The sequence below is a fragment of the Arachis ipaensis genome, chromosome B02 (genome assembly GCF_000816755.2).
Source record: "Arachis ipaensis cultivar K30076 chromosome B02, Araip1.1, whole genome shotgun sequence".
Lineage (NCBI taxonomy): Eukaryota > Viridiplantae > Streptophyta > Magnoliopsida > Fabales > Fabaceae > Arachis > Arachis ipaensis.
The window spans coordinates 81,653,589-81,674,168 of NC_029786.2; the positions used below are offsets into that span (position 1 = coordinate 81,653,589).

Here is a 20,580-nt window from a genome sequence, read left to right on the forward strand (position 1 = left end):
ATAAATTAATTTGGATTTAAAAAAATAAAAAAGATTGGAAAAAAAATATTAAAATTTTGTAACTATTTCAAAAATAAACCTACGTTAACTTATGTCGGATATTTTTTTATTAAATTAATAAAAAAATATAAAAAAATAGAAAAAGAAAATTTAGAAAAATTAATACATATTGTGAATTAGGGACAAAAAAAATATACTTTTTATATCATGAATTTTATACTTTTATCATTCATTCTCAATTAATTAGAGTTATAAATATGTACTCCTTTTATATTATTCCAACTAATGCATATCTTATCAATTGAAAATGGCCGGGAAGGAGAGAAAAAATTATCGACAAAGTAGATAAGTTTGCACCCTTAAAAATTGAAATTTATTATTAAGGTTTAAATTTGGAAAAAGTAGAAACTGCATATAAAATTTTTGAAAGGGATGGAAGGAAATACTAGAAGCACGTAATTTAAGAGTAGACATCGTTTGATTTCGCCACGGTGAGCATTGGGTCTGTGACAATTGAGAGAGTCCAAGTCAAATTGGCCACAGACAAACAAGAACGTGAAAAACGTTCGCACATTTTAGCCACGGAAAAGCAAAACGTTGCAAGTGGTTACGACGATCATGGAGATTTGCCACTGCTTCTTTCTGGTAGTGAGAGCACATTGTTGAATACCTTGATCGTCCACCATATGTATGTATTCATTATCTTTGTTCATTTATTATTGTTATTATTACTACTACTCATTACATTTTTCAATTTGTTTCAGAATTCAAGAGATTTGGGATCAAGATATCTCCACCAAGATGTGTATGATCCCCGAATTGAAATCGAGTTATGGGATACTGGATTTTATCACATATATCAGATACTTGGAAGACTTACTTTGCATAATGCACTTATCAATGCATTGATTGAGCGGTGGCTTCCAGAAACTCACACATTCCACCTTCCACACGGTGAATGCACAATTACCTTGGAAGATGTTGCACAATGGGCATCTACTTCGACTGTGGCCCTCGCCTCCATAAAGCCTGCAACGCCTAGGACCACGCATATCACGCATATCCATTTCATTCAAGAAGCGGCTTATTTTGGGACGCCCTTTGGAAACTCGCTTTAAGTGCGGATTAGATATATGTCTTGGTCCTTGATACACCGGTCATGTTGTTGGATTTTCTAATGGCTTAAACCGTGTTCTATACACCTTTTTTATCTCATCCATCCTATATACCTCATGAACGTATTGTTGCCAATCAAGTCGTTGATTCGCACAACATGTAAAGACATAGCGACAAGGGATTCGATCTGTCTGAAACTCACCACAATCACAATACTGTTGACGGAGATTCACCGCGTACTCCATACCACTGGGCATTTCACGTACCTCAAAGACCTCATTCTACCTGTCAAATAGGTTAACTTGGATGTTTCCCGCTACTTGCTGATTTGATTGAAGTTTGTTCCTAGCATATTCAGAAAATACATGTCTGCATTCCTTCGAACCTCAGCCTCAAGCCTCTTTCTAGTGAACAACTCATTTAGTCTATAAAAAATTGCCTTCACAAGTGACGTGATACGAAGATTTTGCTCTCCCTTCAAAACTTCATTGATACATTCTACTAGGTTTGTGGTCATATGACCCCAACAATATCTATTATCAAATGCCAAAGCAAATTACTGTCGTGGGATTCGATCAAGCCATCGCGTGTAAGCCTCACCACGCTCACGCAATCTTGCATACTGCACATTAAATTCACGCACAGTCCTACAATAACCTGTAAATAACCAACAAAACAAAATCAATAAGATGGGTGCTATATGTTCCTTGTAAAAACAAAGATGCCGTTATTTCACAATAATTTACGTATCCATGTTGACTATTAGTTTCTGCAAATACGGTGCCTTGAAATTCCTCAAGAAGTTGGATGCTATGTGCCTAACACAAAATATTCGGATAGCTCTTGGAGGCTCCCATGATCCATTACTACGAGCTATTGCTGAGGTAATAAAGTCATGTCGATCAGAGATAAGTCCAACACCATCTCGAGTCACCACATATGTGCACAAATGAGTAAGAAAGAAGTGCCATGCATCAGAAGTCTCACCCTTAACAACGGTAAATGTGAAAGGCACAATATTACCATTGCCATCCTGAAAAACTGCAACTAATCGAGCTCCTTTATATTTTCCGTACAGATGTGTGCCATCTACCTGTACGATTGGTGTATAGCTCCTAAATGCTCTTATGCAAGGATAAAAGCTCCAAAATACCCGCGTCAGTATCCTAACATCCTGGACTACCTCATCCCCTTGGTATGCTGGTGCAATTTGGATCTCAACTGCTGCTGACGGATCTTTTTGTGCCATTACTTTAAACCACGACGGAAAAGCTTCATAAGAAGCTTCCCAACCACCAAAAAGGTTCGCAATTGCCTTTTGCTTGGCGAGCCATGCTTTGCGGTAACTTGTCGTATAATTGAATTTTGACTGCACTTCAACAATAACAGATTTCACTTTCAAAGATGGATCAGCTTCAACCAATGGCTTTATCACCTCTGCAATCATGTCTAAATTTAGCTTGCCATGATCTTAAAAAATTCTAGTTCTGGTGCATGTGTGACTACCATTCTATTACCTTATAACCCAACAAAACTTTCTCTTAATAAGACTAGCCCTAATAAGCCAATTGCAACTTGTTCCGTATTGTATACACTTAGCATAAAAAGTGGTTGGCTCAGATTCACACACCCGGTAATCCACTCCCCTGCGAATGGTATAATCTTTAATTGCTACAATAATAGTCTCTCTAGATCTGAATTCCATGCCAACAACAAATTCATCGTTCGTAACAACAACAGGATCTATAGCAATAACAACAAGAAATAATTCTAACTATTGCTTTATGATTCAATAATAATAATAATAATAAAGACTACTTACCTGAATTGATATACTCAGGAAACTCTGGTGCATTCATAGTGTCCAAATCCAAAGCGTGCATGAAAGAAAGCTCTCCAGATGGATGTTGGCTCGCCAATGCATTTGCCACTTCTGTAACATTAGGCTCAACTATTATAACATCTTCACCCACTTCTTCAGTTGGACCAACAATATGATAAGTACCCTCAAATTCCTCTTCACTTTTAGTGTTATAAATTGTCCAGTCGATGTTAGCTTCCGGTAAATCAACCTCAATTAATTCTTCAAACTCAACATACAACTCGATAACGGACACTTATGTCCGTGTTTGCTGGTAGATTAAAAACATTCCTTGCATACTTGCTTCGTCAACCACATGCATTATTTGAAACTGAACGAAACCACCAAACACTAAAACAGACTATCTATAAAGAATATTTACGATTCTTTTTAATACTTGATTATCACCACATTGACAAAGTATACTTTGAAATTCCTCATATGTTATTGCAAAAGGAATAACAATATCACGTGGATTCTCACATACAAAACTCACACCCTCAGATGTTTGGGGAAATATTTGACCATTATAATATGTTTTCAAACTAATACCTCTCTCTAATTTTATACTCTTACATTCTCAAAAAAACAAAACACTCTCACACTCAATCAACCTAATACTGTTCCTCCTTTTATAGTGCTTCAAATATAATTTTTTTACTCAACAAAAGACAATATGTAGTCTGTGTATTGACAATACGCAGTCTGTGTATTGTCAGTTTAATATTTAAGAACACAATATGCATTTTGCGTATTACTTTATAAATATTAAAAAATCGAATAGCCCTCTGTGTATTGTATTTATAAATTTTTAAAAACGAAATCTATTCCTGACAATTCACCCTCTGCGTATTTCACCACCGCCAGAATTTTGAAAATATCCTCACTTCCAATATTAAAGCATTACCTGTTTTGCAATATCTAAAAAAATAAGCCTCATTTTTCCCTTCCCATTTGGCATCTATTTTGCTACAACCATAATTATTCATATGACACTATTAAAGAAAATTTACTTCATTTCTCTTCCTCTTTCATTTTTTTTTGTTTTTAATTTTTCCTTTAAATTTTCACATGGCTAAAGATCCAATTTTCAACAATCTTATTATTCGAATAGTTTTTAGGTGTTTACTATAGTACCTATATTTATATTATTTTTTAAAATGCATATGGGAAAAGAAAGAAAAGGTACCATTTTAACAGGAGACAAAACAAAACCGTGAGATAGGAACTACTAAAAAACTCAATTTCTAATAAGGTGTTTATTATGGTGCCTAAAAGATATTGTCTAATTGCTAAAAATAGTTAAATAATTAATTTTAAATTTAAAAGTATAAAAATTAGATACTAAATAAAAAGTATTATAGAATTGGCTTAATTTTTTATTGGGTTATAAAAAATTTTTGTTTTTGTTTCAAGTTGGTTAATGGGTATAAAACCCCTGTTACCAAGAATAGAAATAATTATTATTTTGAGCACAACATTTTTTAAGAATGACTTGGAATGTAGTTCTTTCTATGCAATTGAGTATGCAAATGAATATTAGAAAGGTTAAATTACACAGTTAGTCCCTACACTTTTAGTGAAATTGTAAATTGGTCCCTATAGTTTAAAAGTTTGTAATTGGGTCCCTAAAGAAAATTAAAATTTGTAATTGGGTCCCTACCGTTCAAACACCGTTTGATTTAATGGAATATTCCTCAGCATATTCGCTATTTTAAACATGTGAGTTGCACGTGTTTAGCAGTAAGGACTAATTTGCAATTTTAGTAAAAGTATAGGGACCAACACTATAATTTAACTATTTTAAAATGACCAAAAAATCCCTAACCCACCCCACCCCCTCCCCAGCCCTCTCACTATCACTTCTCCACTTTCCAAAACAGAAGAAAAAGAGGAAAGAGCGTCATGAATTGAAGGAACACGTTGCTCCACAACTCTCCTCCACCTCCAACCCTAAATGCAACAACTCTCGACTGCTCACAGCATGTTCAGCAGTGACGGGATCTTCGTCATCATTGTGCCGATTATGGAGGAGATGACTGCCGTCGTTGTTGTTGCCATCTCAAGTGCTGTTTGGTTTATTATTATTATTATTATTGTTGTTGTTGTTGTTGTTGTTGTTGTTGTTACCTCCGATGATGGAGGAGATGGTGGCTACAATAGCGGCAGTGAAGTTAGGATCGGTGGTGATGGCTGCAGTGAAGGAATCAACCAGGGATGGCGGCTGTTGCTGTAGTTGGTTGGATTCCCGATTGGGAAGAGGCAATAACTTGTTGAGATAATTGAAGACCGAAGAATTTTGATTGATTATGTAGGGCTTGAGTCTCAAAGTTTTGTAGGTGACCTTGAAAATTGGGTAACTGGAATAAAGGGACAACGTTAAGAGGGATGATGATGTCTAATTGGAAGAGTGGAAGTATTATTAGTATTATTTGATGGTGATGAGTTTTGTGTGAGGTCCAATGTGACAGTTGGGAATGGTGCCCAAGCTGAGAGTGTTGCCATGCTTCAAGAAGTAGAAGTAGAGCCCGATGGAAAAATAGCTCTTATTACTAGGAGGTTTGGGTTCATGATTCCATCTGCACTTGACATGGAACCTGATAGTAACATGGTGGCAACTGTTGTGGTGGTTGATGCCATGGCCATGGCTGGCAGTGAAGAAGGGAGGGGAAGAGGGGAAGAGAAAGGATAATGGAAGAAAAGGAAAAAAAAGTGGACATTATGGTAAATGTGTATTTTTTTTACAGTAAACGTTATTGAGGACCTAATTATAAATTTTAATTTTCTTCAGGGACCCAATTACAAACTTTTAAACTATAGGGACCAATTTACAATTTTACTGAAAGTATAGGGACTAACTGTGTAATTTAACCTATTAGAAATAGTGACTCTTGGCTCCATTGTGATCACTGTTGCGATGCTGAAGTTGTCTTAATCTAAAGCGGGAATAGTTACGGTTGCCTATACAAGGTAAAGTTACTTGTTTTATAATTACTACTGTGGACCCGCGCGATGTGTGGACTGTGTATCTAATCTATTTTATTATATTATTGTATGGTATATTTATAAAATGGGCAAAATATATTGAAATTATATTTGAATACTTTGTAATGCATTCGAATTTTAATATCGATAAAAAATATTCTCAAATAATTAAAAAATACAACAAAAATAATTAAAAATAATATTATTTATCTCCATTTTTATTTTATGTTTTAAATTTATTTTTGGATATTGATAAAAGAAATCACCAAAAAAAATATACACAGAAAAATTATAAAATTTTAGTGATAAAAATATCTCTTTTTTTTAGTTATGCTTGCAAAAAAGCTTATCAATATTTATTCTCTAAAGCATGTTTTGAGAATACATATTTAATGTTGGTAATTTTTGTTACTTTTTTTAGTTATTTAAAATTTTTTTGTCGATAATAAAATTTAAATGTATTTTTATCAACCATAAAATTATTAAGGTACATTTTTTATGGTTTACCTTTAAAAAAATTTGTAATATATTTTTTTTAAAGGGCTAATTTACGAAGTATACATGTAATATGTTAAAAAATAAACCCGTTTGTTATATCGATATAATTTATTAAAAAATAAATTCTATATTTGATTAATTGAAATAGGATTATTCAACACCTTTCTGTCCTTGAAAAATAAAATATAAAAAAAAAGACAAAATAAGAATTAGCATAATTGTAAATGGAAAATTGATTAATTTTAGTATCATTTTTATTTTTTTTATTTGTATAATTTTATCGAAAAAACTCTACATCCACGTAAAAATTACATGGATGTTATCCAAGTCCTTTTCACTCCACGCCCCCACACACTCGTTTGTATACATGCGCCTCATATAACGTATATAACCTAATCCTTATTTTGCGTGATCAACGTTTCTCAACGTAAACCTTTCCATACAACGTCAACCATTTTCTTCTTCTTCTTCTTCTTCTTCTTCTTCTTCTTCTTCTTCTTCTTCTTCTTCAACCTAATTAAATTTGTTTCTCTCCTTTATTTGCGTTTTTCTTCTCTGCATTATGGATTTGGATTGACTTCAACGTAATTAGCTTCATCGTTCATCTTCTTCTTCGTTTTCTTCTTCGATCTGCACTTCTGAATTGAAATAATGAATGAATCAACTTCAAATCAGTTGAATGAGTGCGATTTGGATAATTCTTCGGAAACCTATCAATTTGATGAGGTTTGGATTATTGAATTTTGAATCTAATTCAATGGAATGAAATTGCTAATTTTATTTGAAGTGAATTGAATGGACTGAGGTAATCTATATCTGAATTGAATTGAATTGAATTGATAATATGTAACTGTGAGTGTGAGTAATTGTGAGTAACTTTTTGGTTCGGTAAGTACTAAAGAGTTGATTCACCATGAGCATGTTTTTAGTTCGGTAAGAAGAAAGGAGTCTAAAAAAAATTAGATGAATATATTCTGTTTTGTTCCCTAATTAAGCATTATATAATTGTTTCACCGTAATTAAGATTTCGGTTCACCATAATTAAGATTTCGGTTCACCATGCAGATCAGCTATGTTGTAGATGAAAAATTTGTCCCAAAGGTAGGAATGATTTTCAAGACACTAGAAGAAGCTGGAAAATTCTACAAACAATATTCCAAACTTGCCAGTTTTTCTACCAAAATAAGGAACACGACTCAGAACGGAGACAAGATTAAGAATAAACTAATTGTATGCTCTAGAGAAAGGAGGTGGAAATCAAAGATATATCCAACTTTGAAGACAAATCCTTCAGCTGGGTTAAATTGTCCAGCCAGAATTTACGTACATATAATGAAGGATGTTGGTCTTTGGACAATTTTCAAAGTTGTTTTGAATCACTCATATCCTTGTTGTCCAGACCAGGCTGAGATGCTCAAACAACACAGGGAGCTTAGCATGTTCGTACGTCGCACCATCGAAACCCACGAGAAAGCCGGAATTAGACCGAGCAAAACTTACCAATCATTTATGGCAGCAACTGGCAGCCACTGTGAACTAGGTTTTATAGAAAAAGACGTACGAAATTACATCACAAAGGAAGTACGGAATATTTTCAAAGAAGACGATGCCAAAGAATTTGGAAAGTACCTAGTTAGAATGAAAGACAAGAACCAAAATTTCTTCTTTAAGCTCAACCTTGAAGGCGATCACTGCATTAAACATGCATTCTGGGCTGATGCAAGAAGCAGGGCTGCATTTGATTGTTTCGGAGACGTGGTTTCATTTGACACCACGTATAACACACAGGTATTTGGTTCTTTCAAAAATATTTTGGATGTTCAGTGAGCGTATATATTTCGGTTCACCATCTTGTGGTTGTTATTTATGCAGGTACAATTTGGTTTTAGGTTCTTTTATTGGCATGAATCACCACGGCCAGTCAACACTTCTTGGATCCGTGCTGATGAAAAATGAGGACATCCAGTCATTCAAATGGCTATTTAAGTGTTGGTTACGTTGCATGGGAGGGAAGGCACTAAAAGGTACTCTTACCAATCAATGCGCATCGATTCAAAGGGCAATTGAGCTGTGCATGCCAACAACAATTCACCGCTGGTGCATCTGGCACATTATGAAGAAGATTCCAAGCAAATTAAATGGCTACAAGGGACACAACGAAATTGAACAAGAGATGAGCCATGTTGTTTGGAACTCGTACACAAAAGAAGCATTTGAAAGAAACTGGATCGATTTCCTTAGAAAGTACGGCCTTGGAGGCAACAAGTGGATTTCAGGTAATTGAGATTTCAATTTGAATTATTTTTATGCTCATATCTTTTTTTCCCAAATCCTACACTAGTTTTGGTTCACCAGACCTTATAGTTTTTGTTTGGTTTGCAGAGCTGTACGAGGATCGCCATATATGGATTTCGGTTTACTTGGATCACCACTTTTGTGCCGGGATGAGAAGCACATAAAGGAGCGAGAGTATGCATTTATTTTTCAACAAGTTCATCACACGGAATAGCTCCTTGAGATAATTCGTGAAGCAATACGACAATTGCCAAGCAAGCAGAGATCAAGCAGAGAGAGAATTCGATGCTGCAAATTTTCACACCGTGATACCGTGTGCAACAAAATCAGCAATAAAGGCACAGTTTCAACATGTATATACCCATGAGAAGTTCAAGGAAGTTCAAGCTCAATTCAGAGGTAAAGTGAACTGTATCACAAGATCAATGCATTCCACCCTAGGTTTCACAACATATGAAGTAATAGAGTAGGTTTCCAACTCCACATTCAATAAGTTTGTCGTCACCTGCGACGCAGTATCACGAGATGTAAAGTGCCATTGCTTGCTGTTTGAGTCTAAGGGCATATTGTACTGCCGTTTCCTAAGTGTCCTAAGCTTTGAGCGAGTGGATAACGTGGCACCAAAATACATATTGGAACGTTGGAGCAAGAACATAAAGAGGAGGCATACACACATTAAGAGCAGCCAAGATGAACCTCTACTGGAGCCAAGAAGTAAGAAATTTGACGAATTGGTGTTTCGGTCACACAATATATGTGAATTTGCCTATGAGTCTGAAGAGTTAACCGGAATTTTTCACCGAGCATTTGACAAGGTCATGGCAGAGATGGAAGAATATCAAGGGAGAAGCAAAGGAAAAAGTTTGTTAACCCACGAAGAAGCGACATTAAGCAATGTGAATGACCTTCAAAGCCTACCACGTGTCAAAACAAGAGGTCGGCCCAAGAACAGACTTGGATCAAACCTGGAAAAAAAGATCTCAAATGCCATGAAGAAAAAGAAAAAGACAGCTCCAAGCGAGGAAAAATTGACTTGCTTTTGATTAGTTAAAAATTCAATTGTTCATTTTGCTAATATACAATTATGTCTTTTGTAGTTGAACCTTTTAGACTTCGGATCATCAATTCAGTCAAGCTCCACTCTTTACAATACACCAGATATGAATTATCCAAGAGAGGATTGTACAAGTTTTAGTTTTTATTAATGTAAATTTTTGTTCACCCATGAGCAAATTTCGGTTCACCATGGTTATAGCAGGATTAATTTCTGAATGTTGATAGTCTTTAATGAATAGTCACTTTTTTTATGAAATTCTATATTGATATATACAGTTTTTCGATTCGTCTAGTGTATTAATTTCTAAGTTGAATAATTAGAATTTGTTTTTTCGGTTCAGGTTTCAGAGTTCAGGGTTTAGGGTTTAGGGTTCAGCATTAGGGTTTAGGGTTTAGGGTTATGGTTTTAGGGTTTTAGGGTTTATGGGTTCAGGGTTCAGTGTTCAGGGGTTCAGTGTGTTTCAAACTTTCAGTTTTCCCCGTGTATTAATTTCGGTTCACCTTGTTCATGGTTGAGGGTTTAGGGTTTAGGATTTAGGGTTCAGGGTTTAGAGGTCTAGAGTTTAGGGTTTAAGGTTTAGGGTTTAGGGTTTAGGGTTTAGGGTTTAGGTTTTAGGTTATGATTTTAGGGTTTTAGTGATTCATGGTTTATGGGTTCAGGGTTCAGTGTTCAGGGTTCTAGTTTTAGTGTTTAGGGTTTAGGGTTTAGGGTTCAAGGTTTAGGAGTTCAGTGTGTTTCTACTTTCGGTTCGCCCAGTGTATTAATTTCGGTTCACTATGTTCTTTTGGAGTTCGTATGTATTGGTAAATACAGTGATTGCAATCACTGAGAACCTGGAATAAAACAACATCCAGACAATTCCAATAGATATATAAATATTAACATTTGATACATACATTAATATTAAGAATAGATATATACATTAACTTGACATATATACATTTGAAAGAAGCATTGTTTGCTTTTTTAACAAGTTAAACAAAATATATACAACTACTATATGCATTTTTTGATACATACATTGACATATATACATTTAAAGTATGCATTTTTTGCTTTTTAAACAAGTTAAACAAAATATTGTTAATTACAACTAGTATATGCTATTTGCTATCTAAATCTCCATATGTGTATTTACAATAAGGGCTGGAGAGGAAAGCAGATGGCTTGGTGAGTCTTATTGCTTCAGATTCCCAAATCACTTAGTCTCTGATTTTGTTCATTTCATGCAACAGAAGATTTGGACCATATTGGTATCTGAAGTCATCAATCTCTTTCTGCATTTCAATTGAAATGAATTAGTTACATAAGAAATGAACCCAAATGAAATAAGAACAATATCATTCAAAGCCATAATCATACTGTAAAAATGCAATTACAATAACCCTAAACCCTGAACACATTAAATATTAAGTAAATCAAAATCACATTAAATAACAACAAATTTCATTCAAAGCCCTAGTTATACTATAAAAATGCAATCACAATAACCCTAAACCCTAAACAAATTTAAAGGAGGCCACCGAACCGAAAATTGTTTATGTGATGAATAAGTGGTGATCAAATTTCAATCAACAAGAATAGTATTTCTGCATGGAAAAGAACTATTGAACAGAGTAACAACCAACTTCAAAGCTCTAGTTACACTATCAACTTAACTGAATGAAATAAGAAAAGAAAGAAATTTATTAATTTAGAAAGTACTTACTTGTGTCCAAGGTTTATATTTATATCTCTTCCCGCTTTTGAGTTTTTGTGGATCTATTGTTTCGAGCCATTTCATCACGTATATTCTACAATCATAGCTAAGCAAGAATTGAGTATAATACTATCAATAGTATCCAAAATAAAACACATTAAAAATAGCACTATAGAAGAGAAAGATTCTTAATTTGTACGTTGAGCATTCAATTGGATATACTCTGCTTCCTCTCCCAGTCCATCCTCCATTAAGGGTTCCGCCCTAGCGTACACCCTCATCTGGGAAATTATTAAACCCTGAAAGAGACAAAAAAAGAAAAAAAACAGAACCAACAACAGTGAACCAAACTCCTTTCATGTACAGAATAATTTGAATAATTTACAAGAAAATAACTTACAACAAATTTGTTCAGTTGCTTTCTAGAATTATGTATATTTTTTGGCAGCTTATTGATAGGGTCAAGGACATATAATTTCTTTTTGTTTACATCAGCAATCCATAACCACCAATGCCCTCCATTGCAAATTGGGACAAATAGCTGAAGTTTTGAAAAATTATAGAATATTTCAGTCGAAACAATAGCAAACAAGAGAATTATCAAAGAACTTTTAGAAATTACAACTTACAAATGGATGCGATGCAAGTTTTCTTTTGTCAAGAAACTGGCGGTGGTGGGCATACTGCTCAATATCAACCCTGTAGTCCTTGTTTGTCCTCTTATCAGTGTACTCCACGCCATGTGTTCCCAACATAAAATTTTGCAAAATGAACATCAGTTAAATCATATTTCCACCGAACCGAACACAATTCATATGCTGAATAAAACGTGAAAAATATTCAATCATCAAGAGAAAAGTTTTCTTAATGCAAAAGAACTCAATGGAACACATAAGTATCAGGTGAACCAATATTAACATTTTGACCAAACCGAAAAAGAAACAGCAGTGAATAAGAAATTTAGCATACCACAATATTCGGCGGCACAATGTATATTTGTTCCTGATACTGCCGAACTTTTATTTCGTTGAGAATCATGTTATGTATACTAACAACCTACACGAAGAAAAGTTATGAGATATACTGTATAAGAGTGTTTAGAAAAATTATTATTGTTAACGAAATTGGGAAAGAATTTACCGAAGCATGCACTTGTTCTTTGGGCATTAGAGACATGAAATATTCTCTTAACCCCTCATAAAGTGCCTCATGTTTTGAGACAAATATTGGTTCATATTCGTTGCCACTGTCCTTTCTCTTTTTCACATGTGTCATCCAATGATAACACTTTTCAATCAACTCCTTCGAGATTTTTATTTTTTTCCGGAGTTTTGAAAACTTCAACAGCCGGTAAGTTTGGCTCGGAAGATGTTGCTTCAGCAAATTTTAATGCTGCTATCACTCCAGCATCTACCACCGCCTTTGCCAAGATTTTAAGCTCTGAAACACTCTCTTGAGAGGGCTGAGTTGGTTGAGATGTTGGTGGACTTATCCCAAGGCTAAAGGAAGGCCTTTCATCTTCCCTTTCCCTAGGTTGAGCATCACTGCAAGATGAGAGATATTTAACAATGATATTAAACAAAATTGATTTTAATCATTATAGTGAACCGAAATCCAAACAAATAGTAAACCTAAATCCAAACTTACAATGAACCAAAATGATATTAAACAAAAATGATATTAAAGAAAAGCAAGTAACATACCTATCAAATGATGACAAGATTAGAGTTTCTTTTTCTGATTGCCGTGCCACCGGAGGTTCTTTGGATTGTTCTTCATCAAAAACTTCATAGACATCGGCATCCTTGAAAAACTCTTCAATAACAGAACTTGTAAGAGAACCTGTAACACCTTGCTTTTTGGGTTCTGGAGGGCAGCTATAAGAAACAGAAGAGAGTCCAAAGACAAGAACACATTGAATTCATTTCTGTTTTCAACTGAACCATAATTAAACCATGTATAAGCAGTCAACATTATCGGTATTTATATAAGCAGTAAAACTTACACATTAACAGGTGCTTCTTGTTCGGATTGTTGCACTGTTCGTTCTTTGCAGGGTTGTTATTGCTATTCCAGAGGTCTGCTACATTAAACAGTAAACATTTCTATAATTATCCCAAACTATTATCATATTTAACAATGATATTTAACAGAAATGACATTAATCATTTTAGTGAACCAAAATCCAAACTAATAGTGAACCTAAATCCAAACTTATGGTGAACCGAAATTATATTAAACAAAAGTGATATTAAAGAATTTAATGCTTACACATTAACAGGTGCTTCTTGTTCTGATTGCTGTTGCACTGGAGGTACTTGGGCTTGTTGCTGTTGTTCTTTGCCAGGGCTGTTGCATTAAATAGAAAGCAGTTCAATAACAACCATTAAAATTAATAAAAAGAATTTTTATGTGAAACTTGCTCTTTATTAAAAACATCATACACATAGTCATCTTTGAATAAGTCTTCAATTACAAAACTCGTAAGAGACACTGTAACACCCTGTTTTTCGGGTTCTTGAGGGCAGTTGTAATAAACAGAAGAGAGTCCAAAGACAAGAACACATTGAATTCATTTCTGGTTTCAACTGAACTATAATTAAACCATGTATAAGCAGTAAACATTGAACAAGATTCATGTGGTGAATAAATATTTATTAACTTAGTCATTATTAGAAGTTTGTTGTGTTTCCTTTTGTGGAGGGACATAGATGAAGTCATCCTTCATTAACTCTTCCTGAACTGAACTTGGAAGAGATAATGCAAGAGGAGGTCTAAGGAATGTAAACAAGGATAAAGCTAATGTTGAATAATTTTTTCTTACTGAACTGAACTAAAAACTCTTACTGAAACTTGATATCTTTTTTTAAGTATCAAGGTCAACTACCATTTGTGCTGAAATCTATCCAATATAATGAGACAATTTTACAGTAGTATGCCTTATCAAAGTGAAAGAGTTGTCTCTAATGTCAATTGTCCTAAACAAAACTCATTCAATACATCAAGCACAAGCATGTATATCTTAAACAAGTCAATTAAAATGCCACAACCCACTGAACCGAAAATCATTCACTCACAGAACCAAAATTACAAAGGGTACCGAACTGAAAAATGTTGATGTGGTTAATAAATGATAATCAACTTTCAATCAACAAGAATACTATTCCTCCATGCAAAAGAAGTACTAAAGATAGTAACAATCATTTTCAAAGATCTAGTTAAACTATCCACACAAATAAGAACAACCACATATATCTTAATCAAATCAACATCTTCCGAAAGAAAAGTTTTTCAAATTTCATGAATTAGGTTTTCTTTCAAAATGACATTTGCAAATTGGCTTCTTTAAAAACTCTTACTGAAACTTGATATCTTTCTTTAAGTATCAAGGTCAACTACTAGTCGTGCTGAAATATATCCAATATAATGAGACAATTTTACAGTAGTATGGCTTATCAAAGTGAAAGAGTTGTCTCTAATGTCAATTGTCCTAAATAAAACTCATTCAATACATCAACAACCACAAGCATGTATATCTTAATCAAGTTAATTAAAATGCCACAACCCACCGAACCGAAAATCCTTCATGCACAGAACCAAAATCACAAAGGCCACCGAACCGAAAAACGTTCATGTGATTAATAAATGATTATCAACTTTCAATCAATAAAAATAGTGTTCATCAATGCAAAAGAAGTACTGAAGATAGTAATAGAGCTCTAGTTAAATTATCCACACTAATAAGAACAAGCACGTATATCTTAGAGCCCTAGTTATACTGTAAAAATCATTCACAATAGTTCAATCTACTAAACGAAGCAAATCAAACTAGTAAAATTAAAATGAAACTAGGCGAAATGCGACATTGCAAGATTTTAAATGAACAGTAGTTTTCTCATACCTTTTGTCATCTTTGTTGCTGTTTTCGTTTGTTTCTGGTTATTGCTTGCGAAATATTCTTCCGATTCCTTTGCAGTAGTGGTTTTCGCAAAGAATGTGATTGAAATTTGAGTGATGTTTAGAGAGATTTGAAGAGAATGAGTGTTTTGGTGTATTAATTTCGTGTTGAAGATGTAACGTTTTTTCATAATGAAGCGCGAATAGAAAAGGAGGGGTTTCTTTTGTGTCTAGCGCGTGTTTTTCACTCTCCATTTAATGCGCCTGAATCTATTTGGATTTGGGCCAACTTGGTTATATGATTATATGGATGTGTAGCAGCCCTGTAATTTTATTTGTTAAAGTTAAGTTGCATCATTTTTCTTGTTGTCTAATTAATGACAATTTGTCAAATTAAAATCAATTTAGAGTAATACATATCATAAAATCATAAAATAAATATTAAGTACTGGATCAAATATTCCCGCGTACAAATATTCACGCGTATGATTATAATACAAAAGAATAAACAAATAATTAAATACTTAGCTATTTAATAAATCTTGACAGCAATGTCTTGAAATCTAACAATATTTAAATAATTATAACAATTTCATTGGGATGTTTTAATGGAATCTAAGACTGCATTAAAAGATTTTGTTATTCAAATTTTACTTACAAATTTAACTTCTACATTACTTTTGTTTTTAGCATTGGGACCTCCTGAAGAAGCCACATGCCATGTGATGTGTCGATTTCTCACATTGCCTCTCAACACTTGCCTCCACATCAAAGAGACACTTTTAGTATTTTTTCACTCATCTAACCTTTATAAATTGAGCAACTGAAAGCAAAAAAATAGTAAACACAAATTATTTATCATCAAGTAATTTGTAAAATTTCTTTTTAGTGTTCTTCTTTGTGAAACTTTCTTTATCATCAAGTGATTTGTGAAACTTGTTTTTAGTGTTCTTCTCTAATGGGCTTGTTTTTAAAAAGGAAAAATTTCAAGCTTCCATGTTTATGTTGAGTGGTGGATAACTTTACTATTTTAATATGGTGACTTCTGTGGTGGCCAATGTATTTGGGTGGACAAGGTGGCTAAAAAATATGTAGCCAATTGGAGCTTGACACATGGAATAAATGTGACTAACTTCCATATAAGTTTGACTATAGAAATAATTAGTTTGGTTAATGGGCTACGGTAAATGTGAGTAAACATGGGTAAGTAGGAAATGTAATGGATTAGCAGTTATAGTTTGTGAAGGTCATTTTTTCCTATTTCAAACATTCCCATACTTTGAAACAAGAGGGAATTGAAATAGAAATCAAAAGGAAAAATAAAAAAATCTCCCAAATTTTAGAATTGAATGAGCAGACCTTCAAGCCGGTTAGAGAAGTTAGGGTTCATCTTGAAGTTGTACACACAGTTGCGAGAGGTGGTCGCATGCCATCCTTAAAGAGGCGAATCGGAATCTTTGCCGGCAATTCAGCGGGGAAGAGCAGAAGAATAGCAGAACGACAAGATTCACGCCATCGTTGCCTCTCCTTTGTCTCCTTTGAAGTGCCCCTTCGATCTCTCTCAAGGGTGGAACCCCTGAACTCTGGATGCTGGTTCTGGGTCTTTGACTTGCCTGGTGTCCCTCGTCTCTCTTGGTTTGTGTCGTTGGTCTTCGAAAAGGGTGGAATCTGGCTCCTGTTCATTCCTATTCTATGCTCTAATATTGGTGAGTTTAATTTTTTATCTTTGTTCTATATCGGAGGAATATGCAATTGTGCTGAATTTGCTAAGATGGTTGTTAATTTGCTGTGTTAGGCATAGGATATACTGGTTTTGTTTCCCAAAAAAATGCACAGAGTTTCTTAAATTGAATTTCCAAAAGTATATAAATACCTCTATTATGATGCTCAGGAACAAGATGAACCCTGTAATCGACCACCGAAAAAATTATTTATTAGGGGCTCCTTGTGATTGGAACAATAGTAGATCCTTATGACTTTACCAAAAATAGTAAACTTAATAGAATATTTAACCGTTGTCATAGTCTTGAGGTCCCCATGCTGTAAAGTCAAATGAACAAACTTATGCTTTTGAAAACAAAAACTATGTGCGTTTAGTATAAATGATTCTGGTTAAACTAAATTTGATATATTCTTTTAGCAATTCTCTTCTGGTCAACCTTAACCCAAAAATTAAAAATTTGTCTTTGTAATGTTAGAAACCAATGAGTCAACCAATTTATATAGACCAATAATTGTGATAGACTATTGACTGACGACTATGGACTTCGCTTAATGCCAATTTGTATAGCAATTGTCTCCATTTAAGTTAACTCCATAAGCGACAATGTGTACGACATGCTTTGTTCCTCAATGGTTTTTTTTTAATCCAGGGATGTTTGATAGTGAGTTGGATTTGGATGATGGTAGCACATCAGAGTTGTCAGGCCATTGGACTGATGGTTAGAGCACCGATTCGGGAGATGGGGATGATTTGAACGGGTTGGAGGAACCTCTGACTGAGGAAGGGGATAGTGGCCATGCAGACAGTGAATACAAAGGAAAGGATGGTGGTGGAAGCAATATGCATGCTTCCGCAGAGGATCAGGCAAACTCTGAGAATGTCATGGGTAAACAATTCAGCTGTCCAGACCCTGTGATTGCTTCTGTGTTGTTATCTGCATAATTTAATGGGATTGGAGATGCGTATGCAAAGGGTATTGGTTTTGCAGTGCAAAAGGGAGATTCTATTAAAGACGAGGAGGGGAATATTGTTAGGAAGATTTTCTACCACAATCGACAAGGGCTGCGTGAAAAGAAGCATTACGAGCGAGTTGACAAAAAAAGGACTCATAAACCGGAGATGAGAACGAATTGCAATGCCAAGCTTGTGGTGTTTCTGGAGAAAAGTTGTAGGAAATGGCGGACGAAAACATTGGTCGAGGAACATAATCATGAGTTGGCACCCCAAGAGTTCACTAATGTCATGGCTCCACATAGGAAGATCCCAGAAGGGCACAAAGCGCATATACATAGCATGCATGAAGTTGGGTTCCAAACAACTCAAATAATGGACTTCTTTGCCCACATGTGTGGTGGATATCGGAATCTTAACTTCATAAGTAAGGACTTGTATAATTATATGGATGGAGTTAAGCAATCCAAGATCGTCGAGGGAGATGCAGCGGCAGCAATAAGCTACTTGAAGGGCAAGGCTGAGTTGGATCCGATGGCAGTTGTGCAGTACTCTTATTGCGCTGAGAAGCACCTTGAGCACCTATTTTGGTCAGATGGTAACATGCAGCACGACTATGAATGCTTTGGTGATGTGTTAGCATTTGACTCGACGTACAAAAAAAACTTATACAACAGGCCTCTTGTGATATTTTCGGGCACCAACCATCACAGACAGACAATTATTTTTGGGTTTGGTTTGCTAGAGGACGAGAAGATTCCATCCTACAAATGGTTGTTAAGTAGCTTCTTGGAGGTACTGAGGCACAAAGAGCCGAAATTCGTTGTCACAGATGGTGATGAATCCATGCGAGAGCCCATTAAATGTGAATTCCCTAATGCGACACACAGACTATGCACCTGGCATCTTGCTCGAAATGCAGTTGTTAATATAAAGGACAAAGATTTTTGTGCTGTGTTTAAGACTGCTGTGTATGGTCACTTTGATGAGGAAGAGTTTGACAGATATTGGGTGGACATGATCACGTCATTCGATTTAGAGGACAACGATTGGGTCGCAAAGACATACGAAAAGATAGAGATGTGGGCAAATGCTTATTTGTGTGAGAAGTTTTGTGCCAGCATTCGAACCACTTCTCGGTGTGAGGGTATTAATTCATCACTTAAGAAATTTATCAAGTCCGGAAATTGCATAATTGAGTTGGTCGAGAACCTGGATCGAGTAGTTAAAGATTACCGGAATAACGAGTACATTGCAGATTGCAAGACTCTTTACTCAAATCTAGTGATGACAACGGGTCTTGAAACATTGGAAAGATCTGTGAGCAAGTTCTACACGAGGGAAATATTCAATGAGGTGCAAAAACAGATCGAGGGAGTTGGGGCATTGTTAGTGTTGCACAGGGACAGTATCGGTGGCACCGAGAAGTTCATGTTCCAAAAGTATCGAAAGCCCCATCATGTGTACTCAGTTTTCATGGATAGAAGTTGTGATAAGTATGAATGTTCTTGTAAGTTGTGGGAGAGATTAAGGATACCTTGCTGCCATATATTTTGTATCCTAAAAGAGCCAGAGAAAGAAGATTTGCCGAGCCGATTGGTCCTGCGTAAGTGGTGCAAAGATGCCAAGGTCGCCAATAGTAGTAGTCAGCATGCCTCAGTCAATCCGACGGATGGATTTCGCGTTAGATACGGTGCATTGTGGAGTGCCTACCTGTCGCTGTGTTTTACAGCCGCGCAATGCACGGAAACATACAACACTGCCATGACAGAGGTTACCAGAATGTCGAGGGAGTTTGCATCTCTAGGTGGCATAGGCCAAAGGAGCAGTCGTGTTCAAGCAGGGGCGGATGAAACTCACATTCTCGACCCAAAGATTATCAGGTCCAAGGGTGCACCTCGGGGGAGCACAAATGCCAATAACGGGAGGCGTTGTAGGCGGTGTCTTGGATTAGGCCACGACAAAAGAAATTGCACGGCCACGGATGACGATGTTGTTGATGAGGTTTGTATGTGTTGATTAATTCCTAGGATTCTGGTGATCCATATGCGCCTGATGTGGTAATGCTTGACATTTGTACTTGTTACTTATGTCATGATAGTTGTAGTGCATTAATGTTTTGAACTATAGCATTTGATTGCACAAGTGATTTATTTGTTTGCAGGATGGTGGATCCGACCGTAGGCCAGTTTATAATTCCGGAAAGAGGTCACGACAAAACTAGGTTGATGGACATGACTGCATGTGATTGAAGTGTTTAGGTGATTAGAAAAAATTTACATTTTTTAACCTTGGTTGTCCAATGTAAATGATTCTAGTTGTGTTGTCAGTTTAGTCGTTTTTGTGGTAGATTAACGTGATGTTAACATTGGTTTTTATGTGGTGGTTGTCCCATGAATGAGACTTTTTTGAAGCAATACTTTTGGTGTTGATTGCAAATAGTTTGTTCTATTCCTGTCATGGCTACTTCATCTTGATGTTAGGCATTATTAAGGCAG

General features: G+C 35.3%; 2 protein-coding genes and 1 pseudogene across 2 annotated transcripts; 1 reads left to right on the forward strand and 2 right to left on the reverse strand.

Annotated features, from left to right (window-relative positions):
• LOC107627473 lies at positions 1,673-2,563 on the reverse strand. Its single transcript, XM_016330305.1, has 2 exons — positions 1,863-2,563; positions 1,673-1,763 (listed from the first exon to the last, which is right to left on the reverse strand). Exons 1-2 carry the CDS (start codon positions 2,561-2,563, stop codon positions 1,673-1,675), a joined length of 792 nt encoding a protein of 263 aa, XP_016185791.1.
• LOC110269257 lies at positions 5,040-5,666 on the reverse strand (annotated as a pseudogene).
• LOC107627474 (protein FAR1-RELATED SEQUENCE 5-like) lies at positions 17,735-20,306 on the forward strand. The gene is made up of 4 exons (XM_016330306.1): positions 17,735-17,752; positions 17,855-18,017; positions 18,090-20,086; positions 20,247-20,306. The coding sequence occupies exons 1-4, from the start codon at positions 17,735-17,737 to the stop codon at positions 20,304-20,306; spliced, it is 2,238 nt and encodes a 745-aa protein (XP_016185792.1).